This window comes from Thunnus albacares, chromosome 15 (assembly GCF_914725855.1).
Source record: "Thunnus albacares chromosome 15, fThuAlb1.1, whole genome shotgun sequence".
NCBI classification, from domain to species: domain Eukaryota; kingdom Metazoa; phylum Chordata; class Actinopteri; order Scombriformes; family Scombridae; genus Thunnus; species Thunnus albacares.
In genome coordinates this window covers 18,541,141-18,566,568 of record NC_058120.1, presented here as the reverse complement: position 1 = coordinate 18,566,568, position 25,428 = coordinate 18,541,141, and the positions used below count along the sequence as shown (strand labels likewise).

The following is a 25,428-nucleotide window of genomic DNA, read 5'->3' as shown; positions in this document are numbered from 1 at the left end:
TAATCCTTCCTCCTGTTCATACTGGCTATTAAAAAGATCCCCTTCAAATGCACTTTCAATGTCAGTGATGGGGGCATAAACCCACAGTGTGTTCACACAGTCATTTTGTGCAAAAACGCATTTAAAGATTTATCTGAAGCTTATATGAGGCTTCAGCAGTATGAGTTACAATAGTTTCAGATAAACTTTTAAAATACATTTTTTAGACAGCATGGGGCTTGTGGACTTTGACCCTCGTCACTTACATTGTAAATGCATTATGAAGGGACAATAATTACAGCAAGGAAAACCTCTTTCAGTGTCCATATGGGCGCCTGACTGTTGTTTTAAGAAAAAATGTGAACCAGTCCTTTAAGTCGACGCCAATAACCATTAATGGGCATTTGTCTCCATCTACTGCACAATGACAAGAATGCGTTTTATGAACGGAGGAGAAAAAAAACCTGTCGTCGCGTTCGCGCAGTTTCTACGTGCGCGTTCACGAACGAATCCTGTGATCTATGCGTCAGCTGTCAAGTCGCGCACACGCATACTACAGCACTGTCTCTATGCAAGATTTGTTTGGACAACGAATAAATCTGAAATTCCACAGAGACTCGGAACACGCAAAGTATGGTGACAGCAAAACTACTCCTATCAAGCTGGAGTAAAGCGACTCGATGACAGGGAAGTGATATGACGCAGGTTTGTGTTAGTTAGAGGAGTAGGATAAAAAAGGCGAACAGGTTTTCCGGTTGTAACGTTGCTAATAAGCTAGCCACGGACGGAGTTGTCCAACCGGCTTCATTAGCCGTAGCTGGCTAGCAAGCTAACAAGCTGATGCTGCGACAGCTCTGCTGCATTCAAGCAAATGAGGAGGGAGTTTACCTGGAGGTGTTTAATTCTGCTGTCTTTTATTTTTTTTTAGCAAAAATTAGCATGATATCTTGCGGTAGCTGTTGCGAAGTAGTCAGAGTTTGCTTTAGGTGAAGTGACGGACGAGGAGGTAACGTTAGTGAGGTTGGGTTGCTCAAATAGTTATGAGCAGTTTCAACATTACAACCAAAACGTCCACGTTTAGCTCTTTGAGCACCGACAGTAAAGGTTCACCGGTCAGCGTTGACGCTACCAACAACAACAAGGAGTGGGCTTTGGGCAGCGATGTGTTTTCGTGCTGTCACGAGATGAGCCCTATGGACGGTAAGCTGCAGTCAGGGATGTCCTCCGTCCAGTCCGGACTGGAAGGACACCTGCCGCTTCTACACTCCAGACACCACAGCACCCAAGGCGGGCTGTTGTTGGACCTGAGTTCCCCGACAGCATACCTCGACAGCAGCTCTCTGGAATACAGCGACAACGATGGGAACAACGCTGGTCCGTTGTTCGAGAGGAGGAAGAGGTCGAGGTCCAACAGCTCCAGACACCGCTACAACGAGGTGGTCACGGAACTCGGTCCGGAGGAGGTACGGTGGTTCTACAAAGAGGACAAGAAAACCTGGAAGCCGTTTGTCGGGCACGACTCACTTAAAATTGAGGTCATGTTTCGTAAATATTGCGAGCTGAACCCTGGTGCAGCAGGCTCCCAGGTCAGCGGCGGGGAGGAGGAGTGCGGTGATAACAGTGTGGAGAGCAGAGGGCTCAACGGCGCAGTGCCGGTGGAGACGAGGACCAGCAGTGTGCACGGAGGCCGGGGGTCTCAGGACACATCCACCGTCTCCTCGGATGAGAGAGACCCTGACAGCATTGAAATCAACGTAGAGCCTGTCTGTGTCCGGGGAGGACTCTATGAGGTGGATGTTAAAGAGAGGGAATGCAATCCTGTTTACTGGAAGCGTAAGTATCACTAAAGAAAAACCTAATCAAAGTCTATAAAATCATATTTTTGGTGTGCATCAGTCACAAATCATGGTGGCAGGTCCCAGAAGCATCACCAACTGAGTGCATGTCCATAGTACTAATACCTGCAGTGTACATATACTACATACACTTTACCGCACATTCTGCAGTATAATGGCTATCAGCATACAGATTAGTGAGCCTTATCTCTTCAGGGAGTCATTACAAGCAACATCCACTCCCTATACTGTAAGAGATACATACACGCAGCTGTTTATTTATTCATTTTAGTTAAGTTATGCATTATATTGCAGTTTGGGTTATGTGACACTTTTCACTGGCTAAGCAGACCTAATTACTTACTTTTGGCAACATCCAAACAGTCCAGGAAGTCAGTCTGTTGGGTTTAGCTAATCTGTGCTTACTAATTCATGGATATTTCCAGGAAAAGGCAGGGAATAAATGAAGGCAGTCACTATAGAAGCTCCAGAAAACCTGACTGTGATGAAAGGGTCCATGGGTAGCTGGTTCTTCTGAAGGTTAACGCCAAGTGACATTTAGAGAAGCGGTCATTTTTCTGGATGTTCATGCTGTAGATGTAAGCCCTTTGTTGTATGTAAAGGCCCTTGCTGTGCTGTTTCAGCTTGGTCAATGTCTGCCAACACAGTGTCTTGTAAGTGTTTAAGTTTTCAAGGCACTACATTTCGAGATGGAAACTAATACAAAAAGAGATTATTTTTAAAAAGTAAACCAACTGGACACCACTTGGGGAGAGAGAGGGTTGTTTATGTAAGGTGGGGAGTGGAGGGGCAGGGTTTTTAAAAAAAATATATACAGTAATCCAAGAAGCAAAACCCCCAGATATTTTGATATAAGAAGTTAAAAAATAAGGTTTTGTAAGGTGTCCAGGCATTTATTTGTAATAGCTGCATATTTCTACTCATACATTGGAACTTGAAACATATAGGCACACGCACTTATCTTTGCTGACCAGACATGAACCACCTCAACAAATGAGCGAATAGTATCTACTGTGAGCCTCTTTCAGTTTGTCTTTTTTGTGTGTCTATCTCAGCGTTGTGGACCTGTCTCTTACTTGTTTTTTTGCAGTCACTGTAAATAAGAAGATGCTAATGCGTTTTTATATTTGTCCAGAATAGAGCAATCTCACAATGTACAGAAAGTGATTGAAAGGTCTCTGTCTTTTTCCAAGTGTGCCTACATTCAGATTTGCTATTACACTCTTATTCACCACTAGTGAATCATTTAATGGTGTCAGTCAAGACTGTAATCAAAACTGGCCTCGCTCCATAAGCCACTGAGACTTGGCCCTCATGGATTTGCCAGACTTGTTGGGTTAAATGGAAATCAGCTTTTATCATCCAACACATTCTGAAAGGATGAACAATGGAGTCGGTTCCTAGAAAGCGACTGTAGTGGCACCGTTACTTGGGAGAATTTCTACATGACATATACAGAGCCAAACAAAATGAAACATAGTTGTATTCAGTAATACATTCCACCACAGCCAAAAGTGTTATTCTTTTGCATCTGTGACCAAATGTATGCTATTTTTACTGTTATACAGAACAAGATCACATTCCAGTGATGAGAGGCCAGTGGTTCATTGATGGTACCTGGCTCCCTTTAGAGGAAGAGGAGAGTGACCTTATCGAGCAGGAGCACCTGAACCATTTTCGTGGGCAACAGATGCAGGACACATTCGAAACGGATTTGGTCGTCAGAACCGTCGACAGTAAAGATGGTGAGCTCTGGGGAAGGGCACGGGTAGAACAATAAGGTTGAGATAACAACACAGCACAGAAGCATCCATTCTTATAACTTAAGGTTTAAATCAATAAAAGTAGATATAACTTGATTGTGACTGATTTCTTACCAGTAGCATAAACATTGTACATCTTTTTACTGGTGGATTTGCCAACTCAGCAGTATTTTCATTCCAGGCAGGCAATATCTTGTAAAATAATACTTACACAGTGTTGTGTTAGAGCAGCAAGGTCTTAAAATGCTCCCATGGGTGTTATTAGTTATAAATTCCATTAATAGTGAAGTCATCATCCTCACAATAAAGGCAGAAGGAAAGTATTGTAAGTCATAAATGGTGAATTATGTGACAGCCCTACCTCTCAGGAACGAAAGGAACAGGTGCTTCCATTCACGTGTGCGTAGGTTTTGTCATGTCATCCTCCCAATGTAAAGCAGGTGCAGCTCGTACATTCTGGCACGTCTCTCTCTCTCACAGGGCTGGCTTGGGAAAGATGTAGCAGGCTTTAGCTGTGAAAGGCAATAAGAAAGAGGTTCTTTGATTCAGCATTCTCCTTAAGGCTGCCAGATCTACAGGACCTTGACTGCTGATTAATGCGTGGGTGTGTGAATGTGGCCGATAAATAGAGAGAAAAAGATGCAGCAACTGTTGAAGAGAGTGAGAAAACATTTAGTCTGTATTATGAAAACTGAGCGGATGAATGCGACAGAAACATGCATCAAAACATCACCAAAGTAACTGAAACATGCAAAATCTTACATTGTGATGCCTAAATTATATAGTGGCAGATAAATCATAGTCATAATCAACCCCTTAGTCAGTGAATAGGTTATAGATTTATATTACAAATCTATCCATTTATCTGTTTTTTCATTGCTTACCCCGACTCTCTATTACTTTAGCTCCCCCCTACTCAGAATAAATTAAGGCCTAAAAATAAAGCCATCAACAGAGCAGGGGAAAGTGATTACAATACATTGGCCAGTCTTGCTTGCTTCGCCACCATTTGTGCTACCACTTCTTCTAGCTTCCTCAGACTGAACTCGTTAAGACAAAACCGAAAGGTCACTGGTGTTCCACAAGCATTTGTGTACATGTACACATGGACACTTAAATATCTGTATATGTACACAGGCACATAAACAGTCACAGAAGACAGAATGATCATAATCAGATCATCTGTAAGGTGTGTCAAATATAGTACAAAGGCACATAAATTGCTTTTTTTTTTACACTAGGAGGTCCCTCTATTGCACAACACACAAATCATATGACCTTAGCTTGTCCTGTGGGTGAGATGCATTACAGCAAGAGTGCCGTATAAATCTGCTCACCACATCACGTAGTGAGAAACCCCAGGCTTGTCTTATTTTTACATGTTCCTATAATTTAATTCATTTCATGTACATGGAAACAGCCCACTTCTGTTTGGGACCTTCCCGCTGCCTTTGTTGACAGATTGTTTTACACTCTTAAATCTAGCTGATAAATCCTGTTAATTCACTTTGTTTCGGTCTTTGTTAAAGGGAACCTTCTCAGAATTTTATCTTGAAACTAATAAGCTGGAGCTTTTACAGCCATAAGTAGACTACCTTGAACCGCATTACAACTGATAAATGGATCATAAAGCGAGCGGGCTGAGCTCTGACAGTGCCGCAGTACATACATTTCCCCTGCTATCTCTTACTGTCACCTCCTCCCTATCATCTCTCTGTCCCGTCTACCCTTCTCTCTCCTTGTGCCTCAGTAGCTAGCTGAGACTAAAGGTTAGTGAAGCAGAACACATATGGAAGGCATACCAGCATGCTATGCAAGCATAACATGACAATGTAGGCAGGACTATTACTCACACTTCAAAAGAGAGCATGGATGTCCTGTTCTTTTCTGAGACATAGTTGTCTACTGATTCTTCATGAATCTGAATTTGACAATTAAAATGTATGTATTGTTTAAAGACAACAGACTGTCCTCCTCCCCCTGAATATAAAAAAATCTTTTTTTTTTTAAATCGGAAAATAGATAAACTGATAAAACAAAATAAAAGATGAAGATGATACAGAAGGTTCATAACCAATAGGTTAGTTAAATGAGTTGTGAGGCAGTCATATTACACAAAGACTGTAATACAAAGAATTATATATTAAAGCTGAAATGATTAGCACCATCAGTCCACCAAGGGGAAGAAATCGAGCCAAAATGCCAGATATTTTACAGTTCAAATCTCCCAACTGCTAAGATGTACCACTTTTCCCCATGTGACTGAAATGAATATCCCTTTGATTTTTAATTGAGAAAATAATTGGCTGATTGATCGATAGTTGCAACCCCACTGTGTATATATATATATACAATACACGTGATCATATACATTCCAGATAAGATGGGAATGTCCTCGACACGTGCTGTTATGTCCTTCTATGACTGTTGTTCTTCATTATCTAGTCCATAAAGGTAAGAGGTCCCTCCATTGATATAATCTCTAGGAATGTACAGAGAGAGAGTCGTTTGTTGATCCATCCTTCATCCTTCTAATTCATTGCAATTCATCTTTTTGCTGTCGCGCAGCCAGTAGTTTATCATTTATTTAACCCAACATTCACCTGTACATGATGTAGTGTACTCTACTAAAGAAAGATCAATATTTTAATTAAACTATGGTGGTCATAAATGCAAATAGTAGTCTTGACACTAGTTAATTCACAGTATCAGAAGAAATAAGAATTGATTTGATGGCTTTTATGTATTTGAAAAGATGAATTAACCCTTATAGATGGTTTCCTACGTGAATGGAGAGCTTCAATGTCTGATCAAAATTTATACACTAGTTTTAACCTGTAAAGATATTTCATAATTCTCCTCCCCCTCCCAGATTCATTAGCCCTTACTGGCTTATCTGTGTTTACTGTTTATTACTTTCTTTGAAGAGTGTCTGCTGCTGTTTGAGCACAGAGGAAAGTTGACAGTGGTCACAGAAGGTGAACTTGTGGCACTTGAGAGGCACTTGCAGCTCTTATTTTTTTGTTATTGAAGCTGAAAATAGCCACAAGGTCGATACAGTTGATAGATTTATAAATTGTCTTTTAAAGTTTTTATTTGTATTTCCCAACTTTGATCTGTAAAAAGCAGCAGCAACTGTTTTTTTTTCCCCAAGCCTGACTGTGGAAAATGTTTTTCAGAGCACATATGAAATAGAAAAAAGAGAACAAATATTTAATTAGAAGAGGATCCCATTCAGTTAGTTTAAGAACTACGAGAAATACCCACGTGTGTGTGGGTATAGAGCGGTAGGGCTGTGGAAACTGTAGGGTGTGTCCCAGTCCGCCAGGCCTCTCAAACGTCAAGGAAAAATCAAGCAAGAATCCAGCGGGCTGGGCACGAGGTCATCTGTCAGCACAGTACATTTGGTATTTTTGTACAGCTTACATAGTAATTTAAAGCAGCACGTGAGGCTGGGAACACAGAGAGACTGATGATTGACACACGCTTAAAATAAGAGATTACAAACCTAACAACTAGCTCTTGGGATTTTATTAAATGTTTTATCTATTTATTCATTCATTGTCTTGTATCATAGATGGCCAATCATTCGGCAGTAAGTTGGATGTGGTCATCACTTGTGCTCAAAATATCATGTTTGAAATCATCAGGGGGTATAATAACAAAGTCTAGACTTGTTTGGTCTGATCTGGAAATGAGTGGTATATTGGTTCATTTGTGTCTTCAGGTGAGCTATAAGCCATGTAGTGTGTCCTCAACCCAAAGGACCATCATACACTACAAGCTGCCACACAAATTGAGGCTATTTGTCCCTTGTGACATCCATATGAGGATGCTGTGCATTGTGCATATGTACAGTCATTAGGGAGCACATGTTTTATGGATGGATCCATCAGTGCCATAATGTCCAAATTGACTTCACTGATAGCTTTTACAGAAAACAAACTTCCTGTGCACTCAGCAGGTCTCTTCTCCTCAGCCTTTCACCTCTGCTGAGTGAGACACTGCTGACATTTGCAAGTCTGTTGTCTGTGTTGTCACGGAATGAATGATTTAGTCAGATTTGCAATTTGTGGACTTTGCCGATTTGATTAACAAATGTTGAGGAGGCCTTTTAAAATGTCAAATCAAGATATCCACTTCATTCATAGATTTAATGTTTATGGAGCTTCTGTTAGTTAATGTTGATTTTTAACTAGTATGTAATTGTTTGGTTATTATATATGGATGGATGTATTTTACCAATTATTTCAATATAGTAAATGTTTACCAACAATGACACATTATAAATAACTGATTAGATCATAGCACACAAACCTGTTTAGCTATTAAATTATATTTTGTTGACATTAAACCACATATAATAATATAAATACTATTCTCACTGTAAAAACACTCCCACTTACCAGTATAGGCTTTAAATTACTTAACAGAAAATACTATTTAATCTTTACATAACAGTGGTAGAAAAAATATTGTGTTACTCTTACACCAATGCTAACATTGCAGCACAGTCACAGGAACATGTGCATAAATTGCATTTTTACATTCACTCTTTAATCCACAATGAGTAGTATTCAGTTTCACCTGCCAATATTAAGCTAGCTCTCCTTGAAGATTTCTGTCTTAGCAGCTTCAGGTACAGATTTATTTGGATCAGTTAAAAATTTGAATTTAAAAATAAACCATACCATAGTCTCATTTCATTTCTCATGCTGATGTTTGTAGTCAGTATGTTCCTTCCTCCTTTAGTGGAATTCAACACCAATTTCCTAAAATTGTTATTAATTATTCATTAACCCAAATGAAAACATGCGTTTTAAGAGTGTATGCTCTTATTTTTGTCTCATTTTTTTTCACAAATGGGTCTGAAAATGTTGACCAACTTGTGGTCTCTATGCCTCTTATTATATGACATGGTTTTATTTTGTATTTTCTTTTTATTTTAGTCATGTATTTGTTGGAAACCATTTGGTATCCCCCAAATGACACTTTTGTTACCTACCATAGTCAAGTACTGACAAACATAATGTTCTGTTAAGAAATGGTGGTTAACTTAATAACATGTTTAGTCTTTACCTCACAGTAAAGACAGTAGATTTTTTATAATCAGTGTAATTCAGGAGCTACCTCAGTCATCTTGGGCATGTGTCAAGCAGCGCTGCATAATGGACTGTAGGCTGAGTTACTAAGTCTACTACGAAGGCATTGTTTCAGTTAATTTCTAAGGTATCTGCCTGCAGCCACCAGGCTCCAGGGCCTTGAGGTGGTTATCTGATAGCAGCGCTACTTGATAGATTTGCCTTTTCAAGACTGATGGCAGCGGTAGCCTGTGTGACTGACACCAGGGTAATGGCCATTACTCACTCTCTCTTGGTTGTTAGTTCTCTCCCACCTGCCCCCTTTCTACCTCCCTTTTCTGTTCAAATGGAGTGGATATCAGACGAGTGCTAGAACTACATGTCACAAGCGCAAACGCTGCCAAGGTACTGTAAAATACAACGTTTTGTTTTTTTTTTTACTTTATTATATCTGCTAGTTTATACCCTCTCTCCTTGTAGATCGTAGGTCTCTGTGGAACTACATTTTCCTTTCTTTGTGGTGCAGACCTCTAAAAGCTAATATTTAGAGCTAGACCTAGGCTCAGTTAGAAATGGTTGTGCTAAAAATGGATTTAGGCTGCTCTCCCAGTTCTCCATTGCAGCCTTAACTGGGCCTAGTTGCTAGAACGTCTCCCTTTGTGCTGTGACCCGGAGTTTGGTACTACTGCTGTTGCTGTTACTGCTTTTTGAGGAAACCTGTGTATCTGTCTCTCATCTTCCTGCTGGGATCCTGAGCAGACAACATGGTTTACTCAGCTACTAGCACAAGACCCCTTAAACCAGTGGAAATAAGCTGGTCCTCGAAAAAGCCACCTGATTCTACCCCTTTTTATTTGTCCAACCTCATCACCCCTTTCTCTCTCATCGCTTTCTTGCTCTCTCTCATCCCCTCTGGCATTTCGACCATATCATTAATGAACCACCGTCACCAGCTCCCGCTCTAAGGGCAATGAACAAAGCTCTCTGTTGAGAGCCAAGCACAAGTGATGAGCTGAACAGAGGAGCCATTGTGGCCCTTTACTATAGCCCCCTAACATGTTGTATAGAGTCGGCCTCTTAGAAGTCCATCAGTGTCCTAGTTCTGGATCTATTGACCCTCATCAAAAATGCTAAACAGAGAGGTCTTAGGGTCAGTGTCCTCATTTTACAGTAAATCTCAGTCGCCATTAACAGAAAGCTTTGTATCCAAAGTATAGCCTACCTTGACAGAACCTGTGCATAATCAAACAGTTGATTTTCCTGCATAACACAACCCCTGCATTAGAGTATTACAGTACTGCAAAAAGTACGCTTACTGACATTGCATGAACATTGCACTAATAATCTGTCTTGTCTCCATATGAGGCAGAGGAACCTGATGTAGGGGATATAGTTGGCATGTTTGTCAGGCTTTACCCAAGCAATAATTGTAACTAGTGTCTTGTTACTCTTCCTTAGAAAACAAAAGTCAGAGCCCCAGACCGCTACAATAACACATTGTACTTATGGTTAATTTAAGGAGCCCTTCCCTTTTCATCTCTTTAACTCCTCTCCTCCCTGCTCCATGCTTCCTGCTCCTTTCCCAAACTCTCCCACACACTATTTACCAGTTATTTGTTACTTCCACATCTTACTCAGTTCCTCCCAACTCTTTGTCACATCCCTTACTTTTTAACCCTCTCCCTCACCCGATGTCCCTCAGTAAGTCTCCATAGCCATGTTAGAGAACTCCCTTAGTAAACTCTTGACTGCCAGCTCCTCAGCACACTTTGGTCTCCCTTTCCTTACCCTTTCTTTCACAATGCATTGCCTTTCATTGTAAAACAGGAAGTGTCTTTGTACAACCCCTTAGCATGTCTCTATCTTACTGGCTACATCTTCACTAGTATATGCCATCAAAACCAACATTTGATATTGATAAGTTTAACATAATTTCTATTCTAGTCGGTCTCCTCCTCCTGTTTTACAGTGGACTCGGCTACAAATACAACTCAACAGTCTAAAGTGGCCTCATCCACCCTTGTATTACAGTGTGTAGACCTAAGGGCAAATTCTTTTCTCCCCTGTCTTCACTTGTGAGTGCATGAGGTAAATGAGAAAATGAAGCCACTTTAAACAGGTTGAGATGTAGCCTAACTGGATGGTGAAAGGTACTCTTCTCAGAAGAGTGGATTGTTTCCCTTAGCTGCTGCTGTCATAGTGGTTTAGTGATATGTGTGGTGTGGTAGAAATTAAGCATGTGTTTCTTTTGCTGCTGAGTGGTTTCATTTGAGGATCTGAAAAGATAAATGGAAACATGTGACATAGGAATCCCCACGGGGTCTTTCCCCTCGGGTTTTCTATTGTATTTGAATAAAATGGACATGAGTTTTATTTTATCTAGCTGGGAGAATGGATGTCCTAAATTATTTCAGATGTCTTTGCCCTCTGTTATCCCATATTTGTTTAGTGCCTTTCACTCCAAAACTTCTGCTCCTTGTGACAAACTCTTCTTCCAGACCTTGCATGTCCGTCTACTTCCACACCCTGGTTTTCACACTGGTTGCCCTCTGAGTGAACAGGGCACAGTGAAGATGCAAACTGCATCTTCACCGCTTTAGGCCTCTCTCTACCCACCAGTCATGCGTTTCCAATGAAGATATTAGCCCACCGGGCTGCACAGGCCCAGCTGATCTTCACCATGTGACACACAAACACATTGGCTCTGTTGATATATACTGTATCTTGTTTTATTAATTTACATGGGAAGTTACAAGAGAGACAACTAAACGTGTAAGGACATTTCTGGACACATTTTTGCCCTGTAGACATTGTCACATGTCTGTATTACCCAGGAATGTTTAAAATACTGAATGTCCAGATACTGAAAGAGAAGAAAAAACCCGTGGAAGAATGCACAAGACTCATACACACATATATTAAGTCTTTTTTTCTCTCTCTCTCCATGAAAGGTATAGTAGATACAAAATATACTCAGAAGGTCTTTGGATCACATTTTGCCTCTTGAAAGACTATATTAGTACCTGGAACATTGAATTTCTCCAAGTACTTTACCCCGTTCTCAAGGGTTTTAATCCCCAGATTGGTCCAGAGCAGTACAAAGAGCCATGACTGTGTACTGGACTAGTGCCAAAGCCTTCTACCAATCTCATCTAGATGAACTTAACTGCACAGGACATGTAAAGGACATGCTTCAGGGATAGAAAGCTTAGCTCTCTCAAGTCAACCAGTTTCATTTATCACTCTTAGCTTCTGTGGCAAATGGTGTCTCCTCTCTAGCTATACCTCTGCTCTTACTTGCTCCAGTCCCTGCATTACACTGTGAAGTAACAACCTGGGAAAAACTGAACTTAAAGTGAAAATTGATTTATGTTATTACAGCACAAGCACATAAATACATTCAGTCTACGCAGAATGATGATACATAAGCAGGACGGACAAGCAAGAGCTGATAGACACAATCATGGTGCGTGGTAGTTGGATTTGTTTTTCTTTCTAATCGCAGATCAATGCTCTAGACTGCATTTGATTGAGCTGTTTGAATAGATCAATCCTAGACTTTTGCTATTTTTTACTGCATTCAAGATGGTCACAACTTGGTGTAATTCTTATGTCTTCAATCTCTCTTCCTCTGCTCACCTTAAAATTTGTAATCACAACCCTTTGTATTGGTGATCCTTTTTCCTTCATCGTTTTCCCTTTTCCTTTGCCCAACTTCCCACACCATCTGCCAATGCCCCTCTTTCTGTCCTCTGTCTATTCATTCACTCACTCCTCTCTCACTGCCCCCTCCCCGCAGCCATCCACAGTCTGAAGCTGAGTCGGACCCATGTGGATTGGCACAGTGTGGACGAGGTCTACCTCTACAGTGATGCCACCACTTCCAAAATTGCACGCACAGTCACCCAGAAACTGGGCTTCTCCAAAGGTATGTAATGTACACACTGTCATTATCTTTCCAAATAATACAGTGGGCAAACTATATCATACTATATGCATTTGTGTCTGTGTTTCTTAGTTTGAAATCTACTGTTAGACCAGCATGTGGCCTAAATAATTTGATTTAATCAGGGTTTTATCAAATTTTTACTCCTGCTACAAGGGATTGCATTACTATACATATTACTCAAAAAATATAGATTATGAAACTAGCAATGACATAATTTATAATACATTGAAGACTGTATTGTCTTATAATTATTGAACCAAGTTCATGTCACACTTTTCAAAATATAAGCAGTTTGTTATCCCTTTTGCTGTAGCTTCTGGCTATAGTTGCTATGATGCCAAACATTTAGTCAAACAAGACTAGTCAACAGCCATGTTAGCGGCCATGGTAGCCTGTACTTGGACACATCGATGATTTGAGCTAAATGCTAATGACAGCATGCTAACATTCTCACTGACATTCGGAATAAGGCTTAATTCAGAATATCCAAATGGAATATGCTGTTTACATGGCCTGTATCCAATTCGGAATATTGTCATATTCGGAATAGTAGTGGAATATGAGTGTGCATGTGAACGTAGTCAGTGATAATGGTAACATGTTGCTGTTAATTATGGTAATAATTATGTTCACCGTCTTCTTTTAGCATGTTAGCATGCTAACATTTGTTCATTAGCCCTAAACGCAGTGTTTGAGTCTGATAAAATGTTATTATTTTTGTAGGTAGGCCTATTTGGTCATAAAAAAAGTACTGGACGAAATAAAATTTTGACCTAATTATGTTCCTAGATGAAAGGTTAAGGGATCACCAAAGCTGTTACAAATCATCCTGAGGGGGGCATGAATATGAATATCTGTACCAAAGTTCATGGAAATCCATCCAGTAGTTTGACCTGAATAAAATTTCATGGCTAACCGCCCAGTTGTCTGGTATTTTGCTGATACCCTATGTGACCAGGTCCACACCTGTTCCCACTTTTCTGCCCATCTTATGTACACATGACACACTTATTACTGCATCCACAGTGTGCTGCTATTTGCCATTATCCAACAGCTGTTTAAACGTGGCTGGGTATAGTCCAGTCCCTTAACTGGATTAGCCCAGAAAATCATGCGGTCTCCATCTGTATTTTCAGAGCTAGGTTTGATCAAATGGCCTAAGTGTACCTGAAAAGATGTCAACTTCAGTTTGACCCCAGGTCTGATGTTTGATCTGTATGGATGAGTCTAATCTGATCTACAAACTCCTAGCTCTATGGTACATTTTCATCTCCTGCTCACAGATTATAAGAGGCGAAGCAGGCATTGGTTATCTCAATCCCCCCTGACACACAAATGCCCAGTGAGGGGAAATCTCCTTAGTGCTATCCAGACAGCAGTAAATTCCATTGGCTCCTATCACCTTGCCATACAGCACATGACTGGACTAGACTGTAGATTCTAAATAAGGACACTCACTCGGTCCTCTAGGCACATTACAATTGCTGCCACTGAGTCTCGGGCCACAGTCACAGCAGGACCTTGTCTCACCTACTGGCCTCTTTGGACTCAGAACAGCACGTTACTTAAACACCCGGATATTTATAGCCTTCTAGTGGACAAAGTGGAGATGTGCTTATTTAGCAATACAGTACAGAAAATATTGTATAAAAAGTTTACTGGACAGTAAAGTTAAAGGAAAAATCACACACAAACAACCAGCTACTGAAAATAATGATCCAACCTGTGCTCTCTCTCCTCTTCCAGCCTCCAGTAGTGGAACACGGCTCCATCGAGGTTTTGTCGAGGAGGCCTCCCCAGAGGACAGACCCCCTCAGACTACACACGTTGTCTTTGTGGTCCATGGGATTGGACAGAAGATGGACCAGGGACGCATTATTAAAAACACGGGAATGTGAGTTAAATTGAGATAAGATAAATTGACTGAAGATGTCAGTTAGACCACCGAGTTTTTACTTTTATTCTTTTAGAATCTGTAAAGGGCCTTATAAAGACAGGCTTATAAAGGACAACTTCTTCCTTTCTACTCTTTTTTTTTTTTTTTTTTTTTACTTGAACATGAACCAAAACCAGTTCCAAGTGCAAGCACATAATGAGAAGAAATCTCTCTGGGATGATGTGATGTTTGAATTCCCATATGTTTGTTTGCTCTCTGTTCCTATTCTCTTCTGTTCCAGGCACAATCTGTCTCTCACACTTCTCATCCTGTTGTTCTGTTTTATCTTTAGCTTTTATAAAGATCATCTATTTCTTCTTTCTATTTACTTTGTATCTCTGATATGCTAGAAAAGCCTGATAATATCTTGTTCCTTTAAATAGTTATGAAATACACGTTGACATTTTCTGTGTGGTCTATTCCCCGTCCTCCTAACTGCTCTTACATCACATGTTGTGTTTTTATACTGATGAAGGGTTTCAGATATCGACCTGTCTGGCAGGTTCTTCTGATTCCAGATTACTTTTTTGTTCAACACTGTTGCCAACTATTTAACTAGTGCATTTATGGAATGCAACACAACAGTGCTCATTATAAATACACAGCAATTATTCAGGTATTTGAATTCAGGTACTGTTATATAAGAACTTCATAAGTAGTGTCACGTGGAGTCATGAAAATATATAAATACATTCATACTTTGGCTGGATATTTTTCTGTTTTTTCCCTCTGTTTGGTTCACCCAAAGACACCCATAGTTATAGCTATGCAAGGCATTTCTCTGGACAACAATGCACCTGCAGCTTTTGTGTTTTGTTCTCCTCCCCTCCTCTCTCAATCTTCCTCACTCTCTTTGTCTTTTCTCACTGTTCACTCACTTTATTCTTTGTATTGTCAATGTTCGTGCAGTCTGGTGGCCAAGAGAACACAAGGCACTGAAACTTGAGAAACCACGAGCAAAGAGAGAAACATATTTCCCAGATACGTTGCATTTAGTGAGGGACTGCAACATAAGCAAATAGAGAAACAGTGCAATATTCATGCAACACAATCAAACTGAGGGAACATAAAAGGCTAAACAAATTTTATTTATATCCTATCAGCTGAGACTCATGATATCTCAGTGTTGAAACTGAAGTGAACCAGTTACACCAATATCAGCAATCCAGATTTTAAACATGTGCTTCCAGCTGTGCCAAATATAACTTCTCAGTGGTTTGAGCAGCACAGCAAAAAAATGTCCTTCCATTTTAGTGGAGTGTTGGCACAACTCTCTGAAATAGATATCTCAGTACCTTGGCACACAAAAAAGAGACTATCCGCATGGTCTGACACTGCTAGTTGATCCTTTAACTAACCTCCTGACTACGTTTTGTCTTTCAAAGGCCTAAAGTTTTAATGAGGAACCTCTCAATAGTAGATATTTGTGTAGAAGTCACTCTAATGGGGAAGTTAGAGTGACACAATACTCACTTCTGTCCTCAGAAAGCTGATAAAGCAAATTATTACAGAGTCGCTGCCTGTCTATAAAGTGGTACACCCATGAAATCTCACTGGGGCTCAACAATGTATAGGCTATCAGTCAGTTCTGAATTGTTACTTAAGCCAGGCACAGTCCTTCTCTATGTTTGTGTCTTTGTGTGAAGATATATCTGGCTGTGAACGGCACCACTGAACATTTCAGGCAGTAGTACAGAACATGCGGACCAGTGCCATGTGTGTCTCTGTCACAAAGTTAGAGTCAGCCCATTGCTTGCGGCTTAGGCCAGCTAAGCAGGTAAAGTAGACCAAGTCAAGCCACAGAACACTTTTAAGCCTCACTCCCAACTCCCTGTGGATTACAGCGTTACACGCCTTCCTCAGCCAAGAGGAAAGATCAACCCGATATGTCTAGCCAGTTCCTTGTTTTGCCTTTTACTTAGATTAATAGATCAATTTTTAGTTCTGTTTCTTTCTTTCTCTCATCTAAGGTTTTCTCTTTCATTCCCATATGTGTGATGTTTTGAAACTTGATACAGTTTAGTTGAGTTTCAGCATTCACAGCAAAAGAGGAAATTACTGGAGTTTAGCACATTATTATGCTCTCAAACAAAATCAGGGAGTGTCTCTCTAAAAATAATTTTAGCGAAATCTAGTGTGTCAAAGCAGCTCACTGCCCAATTAATGCCAACATAAAAGCAAGAGGAATCTTGCGAAGCACAGAAAGCTCTGTAATTCAGCACTCAGAGCGTTTAAGTTCCCCTGCAGATACTCTCGCCTGTAGATAGTTCTGTCAAACCTGCATTAGGTTCCCAGTCATCTAAAAGCCTCTCAGCCTCCATTTGCCAATGTCAACACCCTACCTCACCCTCTGTCTCTTTGTGTATTTAGCGCGTCCTGCGAGCTAATGCTGCCCCATATAGGATTAGTAGCAGTGCTGTATGTGTGTGTGTGTGTGTGTGCGCTGCATGAGGGGAGCTGCAGCATCAATGAGCAGTAAAATGGGCGTCCTTCTTCTCTTCCCGACAGTCATTAAAGTCTGTAAGAGTGCAAACACAGACTCCCTAGTCAGTCTGTAGCGGGCTGAATGTACGTAGTGGATGTTACTCATCCACTCAGAACCTGTCATTATAAAACACTGCTGCCCAGACAATGTGCTGATGACGCTGTTTCTAAATCAAGCACTTTTTTTTAGGAGAACGTGTTGTCCTGTCAGCCAACATAACTATCATAATGGCCTCTGATAAAAACAACGTATATTACGTGTCTATTCAGGCTAAGGGAGGGTGTGAGGAAGATGGAGGAGAAGCACTTTTCGGAGCACAATGACGAACATGTGGAGTTCCTGCCTGTGGAGTGGCGCTCCAAGCTGGCTCTGGATGGAGGTTTGTGATTTGTATTTGTGAGAGAGTGCATTTGTGTGGTTGTATGTATGTATTTATTCCTATTCATGTGTTTGGTTTGTGCTTTTAAGTGTGAGCACTTGAAGTGTGGTTTTTGCGTACAATGGATGTATTTTTCTCTTGCGTCAGTCTGACTTATTCGAATGTATGCAATGCAGTTAATTCAATAATAAAGCAACATGGTGAGATACAAGCTCACCAACACACAAGTTATTAAAGTTTTTGTTGACTAAGTACATAAATACAGACACCATTGTGTGGCATTAAAACCTCTGTTTTGTACTGTGATGTTGGTGGTATGTTTCTATAGATACGGTAGACTCAATCACACCGGACAAAGTGAGAGGACTAAGAGACCTTCTCAACAGCAGTGCCATGGACATCATGTACTACAACAGTCCCCTTTACCGGGATGAGGTGAGAGTCACACACATAAAAAAAAAAAAAAAAAAAAAAACTTTCCTGTGACGCACTGTTTCTCCTTAAAACCTCTCCACTCTCTTTCTCTCTCTCTCTCTCTCTCTCTAGATTACTAAGGGCCTAACACAGGAGCTAAACAGACTGTACACACTTTTCTGCTCCCGGAACCCTGAGTTTGAGGAGAGGGGAGGCAAGGTGTCCATTGTGTCTCACTCCCTCGGCTGCGTCATCACCTATGACATCATGACAGGCTGGGATCCTGTGCGCTTCTGTCTGCAGGAGCACCGCGCTGTGGAAGAGGAGCTGGACCTGCGCTGGATGTCCTATGAAGAGAGACATCTTTTAGAGCAGCTGCGGCACACTAGAACAAGGTAAGACTGGTTAGTCTAGATCAGTGACTGCTAGCCGAAGTCGTGATGTCACGTCGGGGCTATCTTCTGTAATATAATGTAATCTCTGATTCAGCATTTTTTTCTTTAAGAAAAAATTGAGCTTGTTCCTGGTGTACTTACTTACTTATATATATTCAACTGGGCACCCACTACAGCACTTATATTAGAAATTGAAACTTTCATGACTTTAAATGATTTTAACAATACTTTGTGAGCTCACAGTACATAAAACTACAGATCCTGTGAAAGCTTACCAACACAGCAGTGTGGGTATTTCCATAAAATTCACCAACACTATATTCTAATGAGTTTGCAGAGCAGCAGTATAAAAATGAACAAAGAGGGGAAAAAATGAACTAGCTAGATGTTTAGATTGGACTTCATTATGTCAATTTTAAAATGTAATTTCAGCTTTAAGAACAAATAACCCATGATGTTCCTATATTTCCAACCACTCTTTGCTCCAAATTCAACATAAAACCTTTGTCTCTAACTTTGGCACACATAGTACAGTATGTACTGTGAGCTACTCTTCTCCTTCTCCATTTTAGAATAGTCAGGTAGCAAGTTGTTTGTCCTGTTTGAGTTTCATGAGGCAGCAGAATATTGTGAAGGGAATGTAGCTCACCTGCACCACCCCTCTGTTTGTACAATATCATTTACTGTGTGCACCATTACCTCAGTGAAAGAGAAGCCGCTGGCAAAATGGTTGTTGATGTGAGTGGCACAAAGACTGTTGGTGACTGGCTTCGGCGAATGTAGTATGTCTAGGTAGCTTGAGATAATAGCAGATTATAAAAGGACATGTAGCGTTATCAATGGAGTATTATATTGGAATTGATTGTCAAACTGTGGCTTCAGAGAAGTTCCTGTACACTGTGCCCCTTTCTGCTTCTAACAGATTACGAGAGCTGGAAAATCAACTTGAAACACTGGAAGCCTCTAAACCGTCAGCACCCCCAGCACTCAAATTTAAGGTAAAATACCCAACTATGTAAACAATACAATATGTATACCATTACAATGTGATACTCTAAATAGATAAATATTAGCGGTTGCTGTGTTGCTGCAATGATATTTGTTAGAAAGACTTCACAACACAGACGCATTGTATCATATTGAATGAAACATGAATGGTGTTTTATTGAATTGTTGCCCTATTTTAGTCAAAAAAGGATCATATCTCAGTACCATCTATGTCAATAACAAAGACTCCCGTTAGGACATGTATATCATCTTAGTACTTTTTGTCTTTCAGGTGGAGAACTTCTTCTGCATGGGTTCTCCTCTGGCTGTGTTCTTGGCCCTGAGAGGGATCCGCCCCGGTACCAGCTGCCACCAGGACCATATCCTGCCCACCTCCATCTGCAGCAGGCTCTTCAATGTCTTCCATCCTACAGACCCTGTGGTCAGTTTTCCTTTCATTGCCCCAGCCCATGCAGATGCTCTCTTTCACTCAGGGTTATGACAGCAAGTCTAGATTTTTTTCTTCTTGTCTTGTTTTTTTTATTTTTGACTTAGACCACACACACATTTATGGTGTGCTTTGACATTTTCCACTGTGCTCCGCTAATCGAAACCAGCCTTTTACAATTTAGTCAGACGTGCAAATTGAAAATATGCAGTGTACCCATTTGACAGCTTCAAATACTTAACTTAGTTTAGTCATCTATCTGTTAGCTAACCGAGTTTTATTGCTCTCCTCAGGCCTACAGACTGGAGCCCCTAATCCTCAAACATTATAGCAATATTGCACCTGTTCAAATACACTGGTAAGAACTTAGTGCACTATCAAAACACTTAGTGTTATCCCTCAAATACACACAGAAACATATATGTATATATGAATATTTTGGGTTGGTTTTCTCCATCAGGTGTAGTGCCACTAACCCCACACCCTATGATGAGATACGGCCCACCTTCCTGAACCCAGTCAAAGACCCAGCATCTGACACAGAGAGCATCCCCAGCCCAAGCACTTCTCCTGTCCTCGCCCGACGACACTATGGAGAGTCTATCACCAACTTGGGCAAGGCCAGCATACTGGGTAAGACACTTTCATAACTTTTCAAATTCTGATACAAACTTAGCTCTGATAATGCACATGACTAGATGGGTCATTTCATCATCAGCATCTGTCACAATCTTGGAAAGAATCAGTACAAAGTATATCTGATAGTTGTAGGGTTACACAGAATCAGTACGTATTATTGAAAATTTCAGTTCTGAAACTGCTGGTTTTATGTGGTTCATAACTGCATATTTGTCCAGAAGACTGTCGAATACAACCAAAACAGGTTATATTCAACTATTATAAATGTATGGGGATAGGATACTGTAGTGAAATGTGTCTGGGGTGGAGAAGAAAAGATATTCTGTTCTCAATAACATATTAATGTTTTTAAATAAGATGTTCCCTTGGACTACAGTGTGTCAACAGGGCCATCATGTGGAGAGATGGAGAATTGATGCAAATACACTGTGGTCCCTTGTACTTTTAAATAATTTTTTGGTTTTATTACCTCTCTTTTGTTTCGTTCTGAACTACATTCCACCCAGCTGACCTCTTTTTTTTCTCTCTCTTCCGTACTCCCTCACTGTAGGAGCGGCGAGCATAGGGAAGGGCATCGGAGGCATCCTTTTCTCACGTTTCTCTCGCTCCAACAGCCAGCCTTCAGTGTCATTAGGACTTGAGGGAGGGGTCAACTCTGAAGAAGAGGAGCAGAAGCGGACAGAAAGCCAGTCTGCATACGGCCTCTCCAGTATGATTCGGCCGACCTCACCTACTGCTGACACATCATGTTAGTTCACTTATTGTACCTGCCCAGAATCAAGCAATCCTAGAGAAAGTCTCACTTTTGTTTTGTTGGTAGATAATTCATTTATACATTTAAAGCATGTTGGGAAAGTATTATTTATTAACTGACAAATGTATTTCGTGGAAATAACAATGATAATGTCTCTGTTTCTGACTTCAGTGGAGCTGGAGCAGCGCGTCGACTTTGAGCTCCGAGAAGGTCTGGTGGAGAGCCGCTATTGGTCAGCAGTGACCTCACACACAGGCTACTGGTGCTCACATGACATAGCACTCTTCCTGTTGACCTTCATATACAAGCAGAAGAACATGCCCTCCGACCCAGAAGAAGATAACCTGGAACCAGACTGAGGCGGCACATTAATTACAACACATACACACTTGAATGGCATCATCTTTTTGACAAGATGCAAAACTAGACTTCATTTATTTTCATGCAGACAATCTGTTCAAATACACTATTAATCTTTTTTTTTTCCTATACCTACCTGTTTTCCAGCTCTTTGAACACATGGGAATCATTTCTGACAAACTGACCCCATACTTTTGTGCATTTTTTGTTTATTTTTGTGTAGTTTGTACACAATCTCTCACCCTAAGGGTGACAGTATTGGACCAGGAACCCCTAAGGAGGTGCACCCTTTGCCAGTATGACCACAAGTTACATATAAATGTGGAATACGAGTCTAAAGAGTTTGACGCGTATGGGTTTATTGCACCCAGTTGCAGAAAGTTCTAGCTTCATCCCTAAAACTTTAACTATAACTCAAATAGTTGCAGCCTGTTGATTACGTGTCAATGAGGTTCCTATTAATCATAGCATCAGTGCTTCAATCCAGCCTCTCTCCTACAGACTCAGTCTGGAGCCTTGTAACACAGTTGCCTGATCCCTGGTCACTGAGGCTGTCAGTTCTGTGTCTGATCTTTTTCACCTTTTCTTTGACATGATGGAAGCAAAAATAGAATTGTCAGGAAATAGTGGTTTTATCTTTAAAATGAACCTTTAGCAACTACATCTGAAAAACTTAACGCTAACAAGCAAGTGCAATGCCTTTCAAAATTAGCCAAACAATGTAGAATATTTGTTTAGTTTTTCTGAACAAAATCTTAGGGCATTATCCCTTTAATAATGTTTTGGGAGTCTGAGGAAAGACATAACAAATATGCTACTTTTAGGTTCTTTTTCTTCCTCTGATGATTTTTTTTTTTTAAATGTTCGCCTCTTTTTTAACATCATCAGACTCTTAAAATAGATATGCACCAATTAAAACATTTTGATATACTGTACAGTTCACTAGAACAGAATTTTCTCACAGCTCACCACCTTACATTACTGCAGTCTCCATGTGACATTAGCAGAGGTTTAATAACCACATGAGGCTCGTAACCTAACATGTATATCGCCACCCTTAAACAAGGGATAGACAATGTACAGTTATTGTCTAACAGAGTTTATGAATCCAAATCTACAATTCTCTTGATGATGTCATTTAATAGACAAGATGTCTCACTCAGAACAATCCCATTCACTCAGACTAATTTCAGTCATTCTATATTAAGGATAAGTTACGAGGGAATTCTCAGTGCTCATATCTTTTATATTGATATCTAGATGAAATCAGAGGAACGAGATGTATTTTTTCTTAAAAATATTTTTCCTAGCGATTTTCAGGCTGTTGAGGATATAAACCTGGATCTCATCTTGAGAAATGGGATTCAAACTTGTGGCCAAATAAAATTTATGTGTCTAGCTTGTTACGCTGCTTGACTTCAGTAATACTAAGTCTAGTTCATACTCCATGAAGCAGCAATTGGCCTGGGGTAAAAGCAGCTTCTTTTTTTTTTTATTTTGAGGCTTTTGTGATACATGGCAAACAAAAGTTAATTGTTTTTCCTTCGCCTTTTTTGGTGAGTCGGTGACCTATTCACACTTTCCCCTTAAAGAAATGGATCTTTTTACTTTTATGTGAAAGAAGGGTTTTTAGTCTTAAAACTTGAGTTTTCCCTGACATTAGACATGTGATCTCCTAATTGACACTATTTGCAAATTTACCCCAAAATTAAGAAAATGTGGACAACTGAAGACTGCAAATTATGATTTTAGTTTTCCAAAAAATACTTTGCTGGTTATCATGAATTTTGCCTTAGGTTTGTCAGAGCATATATATGAACTTTTCTCCAATAATGATGGTGCGTATGTTGTTATTTTTTCTAATGTCGTCCTTTTACAAACATGCCCAGTAATAATTATGAAGAAGTTTGAAAGCTTACTCACTTTGCATGGTGTCGTATTGTTGGTATTGGAGCAAGAAGACATTGCAGAGAGTGCCAACACGCATCTAAAAACCTTGTGTTTGTCATGACTAGAAAACCACAAATGATGAAAGCGAAATCATTTATAAGACATTTGCAATGGATGAAGAAGTGGAACTATCCTCAGATTAATCATTGTGGAGTTAAATGTGACAGACTTGATTATTGTCATTGTCAAATTTACTTTGTGTCCTACTTGTTAATATTATCGTAGTTATCAAGAGCTTATTCTAATTTGCTATGGTGCAAGCTGCTGCTTTACTGTTCCACACAATCAAGGCCTGTTGTTGACTTATCCACCAGTGAATGGAAACCAGCTATTGGTGTCAAAAGTCTGTGTTATGTGTGCAAAGGCCTACTGACTGAAACCAGACTGCCTTTCAAATGATCGGATGACAGAAAAGTCTGGAAGCAGTAAAAGAAGCATGGACATATAAGGGAGAATGTTTTGAAAGTGTTTCTACATTTGATCTGGTGGATCTTGCACATTCGTCGGCTATGAATTGCACAAAATTAATGTTTAAAAAACAGCCTGTTGATTTTATTTATTCATTTCTGGTGAGCATGTGTTACAATGCAGTGATAGATGCAGAAAAGTGGTCAGCAATATTAATGTACTTTGTTACTTGGACGGCATGCATGCAATTTACCTTTTGAAACCTTTAGACATAATGCAGAATACAAGGACAGTCCCATTGTTGCCTCTGCATCTTTAAATCTCACTGTGTGGGTTCAGACACAGCGAACACACACTGACGGAGTATGGACGGACCAGCTTAACAATAACAACAATGTTTCTGCCAGTGTTTGTGATTTGGCTATGTGGTTCCAAAATGTATAATGTGAAATTTGCACAATTTCCATCAGAGCAATTCTTGATTAAAGTACAGATTTGCAACTGTGTTCACTCTGCCTGCTAAAAATTTAGCAACTAAACTGGAGAGCATTACAGAGAAATCTGTGTAGACATGTTGTAAGTTTGACTACAGCATTTTGAATGATGACAGTATATTTTTCTTGTTACAAAGCACCGCAAGCATCAGGGAAACATCTACTGTAACATGTTTTGTAGATGTTGACACCAGTTTGAAGCCATTATTCAGTAAAAAAAAAAAAAAAAAAATCAAGTAATGTCACAAGTGTACCGTCAGTCTTTACAGTAAAATGTTTAGATGTTATTAAGGAAGGACCTGCAGCCATATGTAATCTGTCATTGGGTGAAAAAGAGAACATGCATTACAATTTACTGTGGGTTTATTGAATGAACTATGTTAAATTTATGTCAGGCACCACTGTTGCTCTAACTTTGAATGGATGTCCGGGAAAGTGTTCTTTGTCTGTCCCTAGAGCTGTGCAATAACCCATGCCTGTAATGGATTCTAACTGCCATCCAAAGCACTGTATTTATTTCCTTTTATTAAAAGCATTTCTTTTTTGGATTAAAATGACTACTTTTTCTTATTCTGTCATATCGCACCAGATAAAACAAGGAAAAATGTTGTATTTGGAATCCGTTTATGCTGTCGTGTAGGAGGAGGCTGGAATCATCAGAGGAAAATGGTGTCATTGCTCATTTCCAGACTGATTTCCGAGGACAATGGAGCTATTTGTTCATCTGAAACACAGATCAGATTCTTTCCGAGGCAACCCCCTGATGCGAATAACAAAGCTGACTTATAGATCATGAATAGGCCGTATTGTGATCCACCAGCAGTTGTGGCTTCAATAGGAGTCACTAGCACTTTAATACAGTTTAGCAACATCTGCAAAGGCCGGGCTCACAGATGGGAGCAGTTAGGACTGAGGTGATTCTCATAAATAATGCAATAGGGCCTGCTGTTCTGTGTTTGGCCAGGAGAGGTCAGCCATCTATAGGTAATACTGGAACAAAGAGTCCTACTGACCATCTGTTGTTCAGAGCCCTCTCTCAATCTTTGTTCCCATTTATTGCCCTAAGCTAATTGAACTATTTTGATAGTTGTTAATGCTCTTAATTATAATTTTGTACCTTGACAATTTATGTTTGTCGGTCAGTAAGATGT

At 40.1% G+C, this 25,428-nt stretch overlaps 1 protein-coding gene across 2 annotated transcripts; it reads left to right on the top strand.

Moving 5' to 3' along the window:
* The first annotated feature begins 489 nt into the window (after window positions 1-489).
* On the top strand, window positions 490-24,831 carry ddhd1a (DDHD domain containing 1a). Of its 2 annotated transcripts, XM_044375021.1 has the most exons (14): window positions 490-1,812; window positions 3,404-3,580; window positions 8,983-9,084; window positions 12,479-12,607; window positions 14,375-14,522; window positions 17,319-17,428; window positions 17,757-17,863; window positions 17,975-18,237; window positions 19,160-19,235; window positions 19,517-19,666; window positions 19,966-20,030; window positions 20,133-20,305; window positions 20,862-21,059; window positions 21,237-24,831. In XM_044375021.1, exons 1-14 carry the CDS (start codon window positions 1,020-1,022, stop codon window positions 21,422-21,424), a joined length of 2,679 nt encoding a protein of 892 aa, XP_044230956.1. In that variant the 5' UTR covers window positions 490-1,019; the 3' UTR covers window positions 21,425-24,831. The 2 variants fall into 2 exon arrangements, with proteins under 2 accessions (XP_044230956.1, XP_044230957.1); XM_044375022.1 differs by lacking the exon at window positions 8,983-9,084 and having other exon boundaries at window positions 492-1,812.
* The last annotated feature ends 597 nt before the right edge of the window (window positions 24,832-25,428 follow it).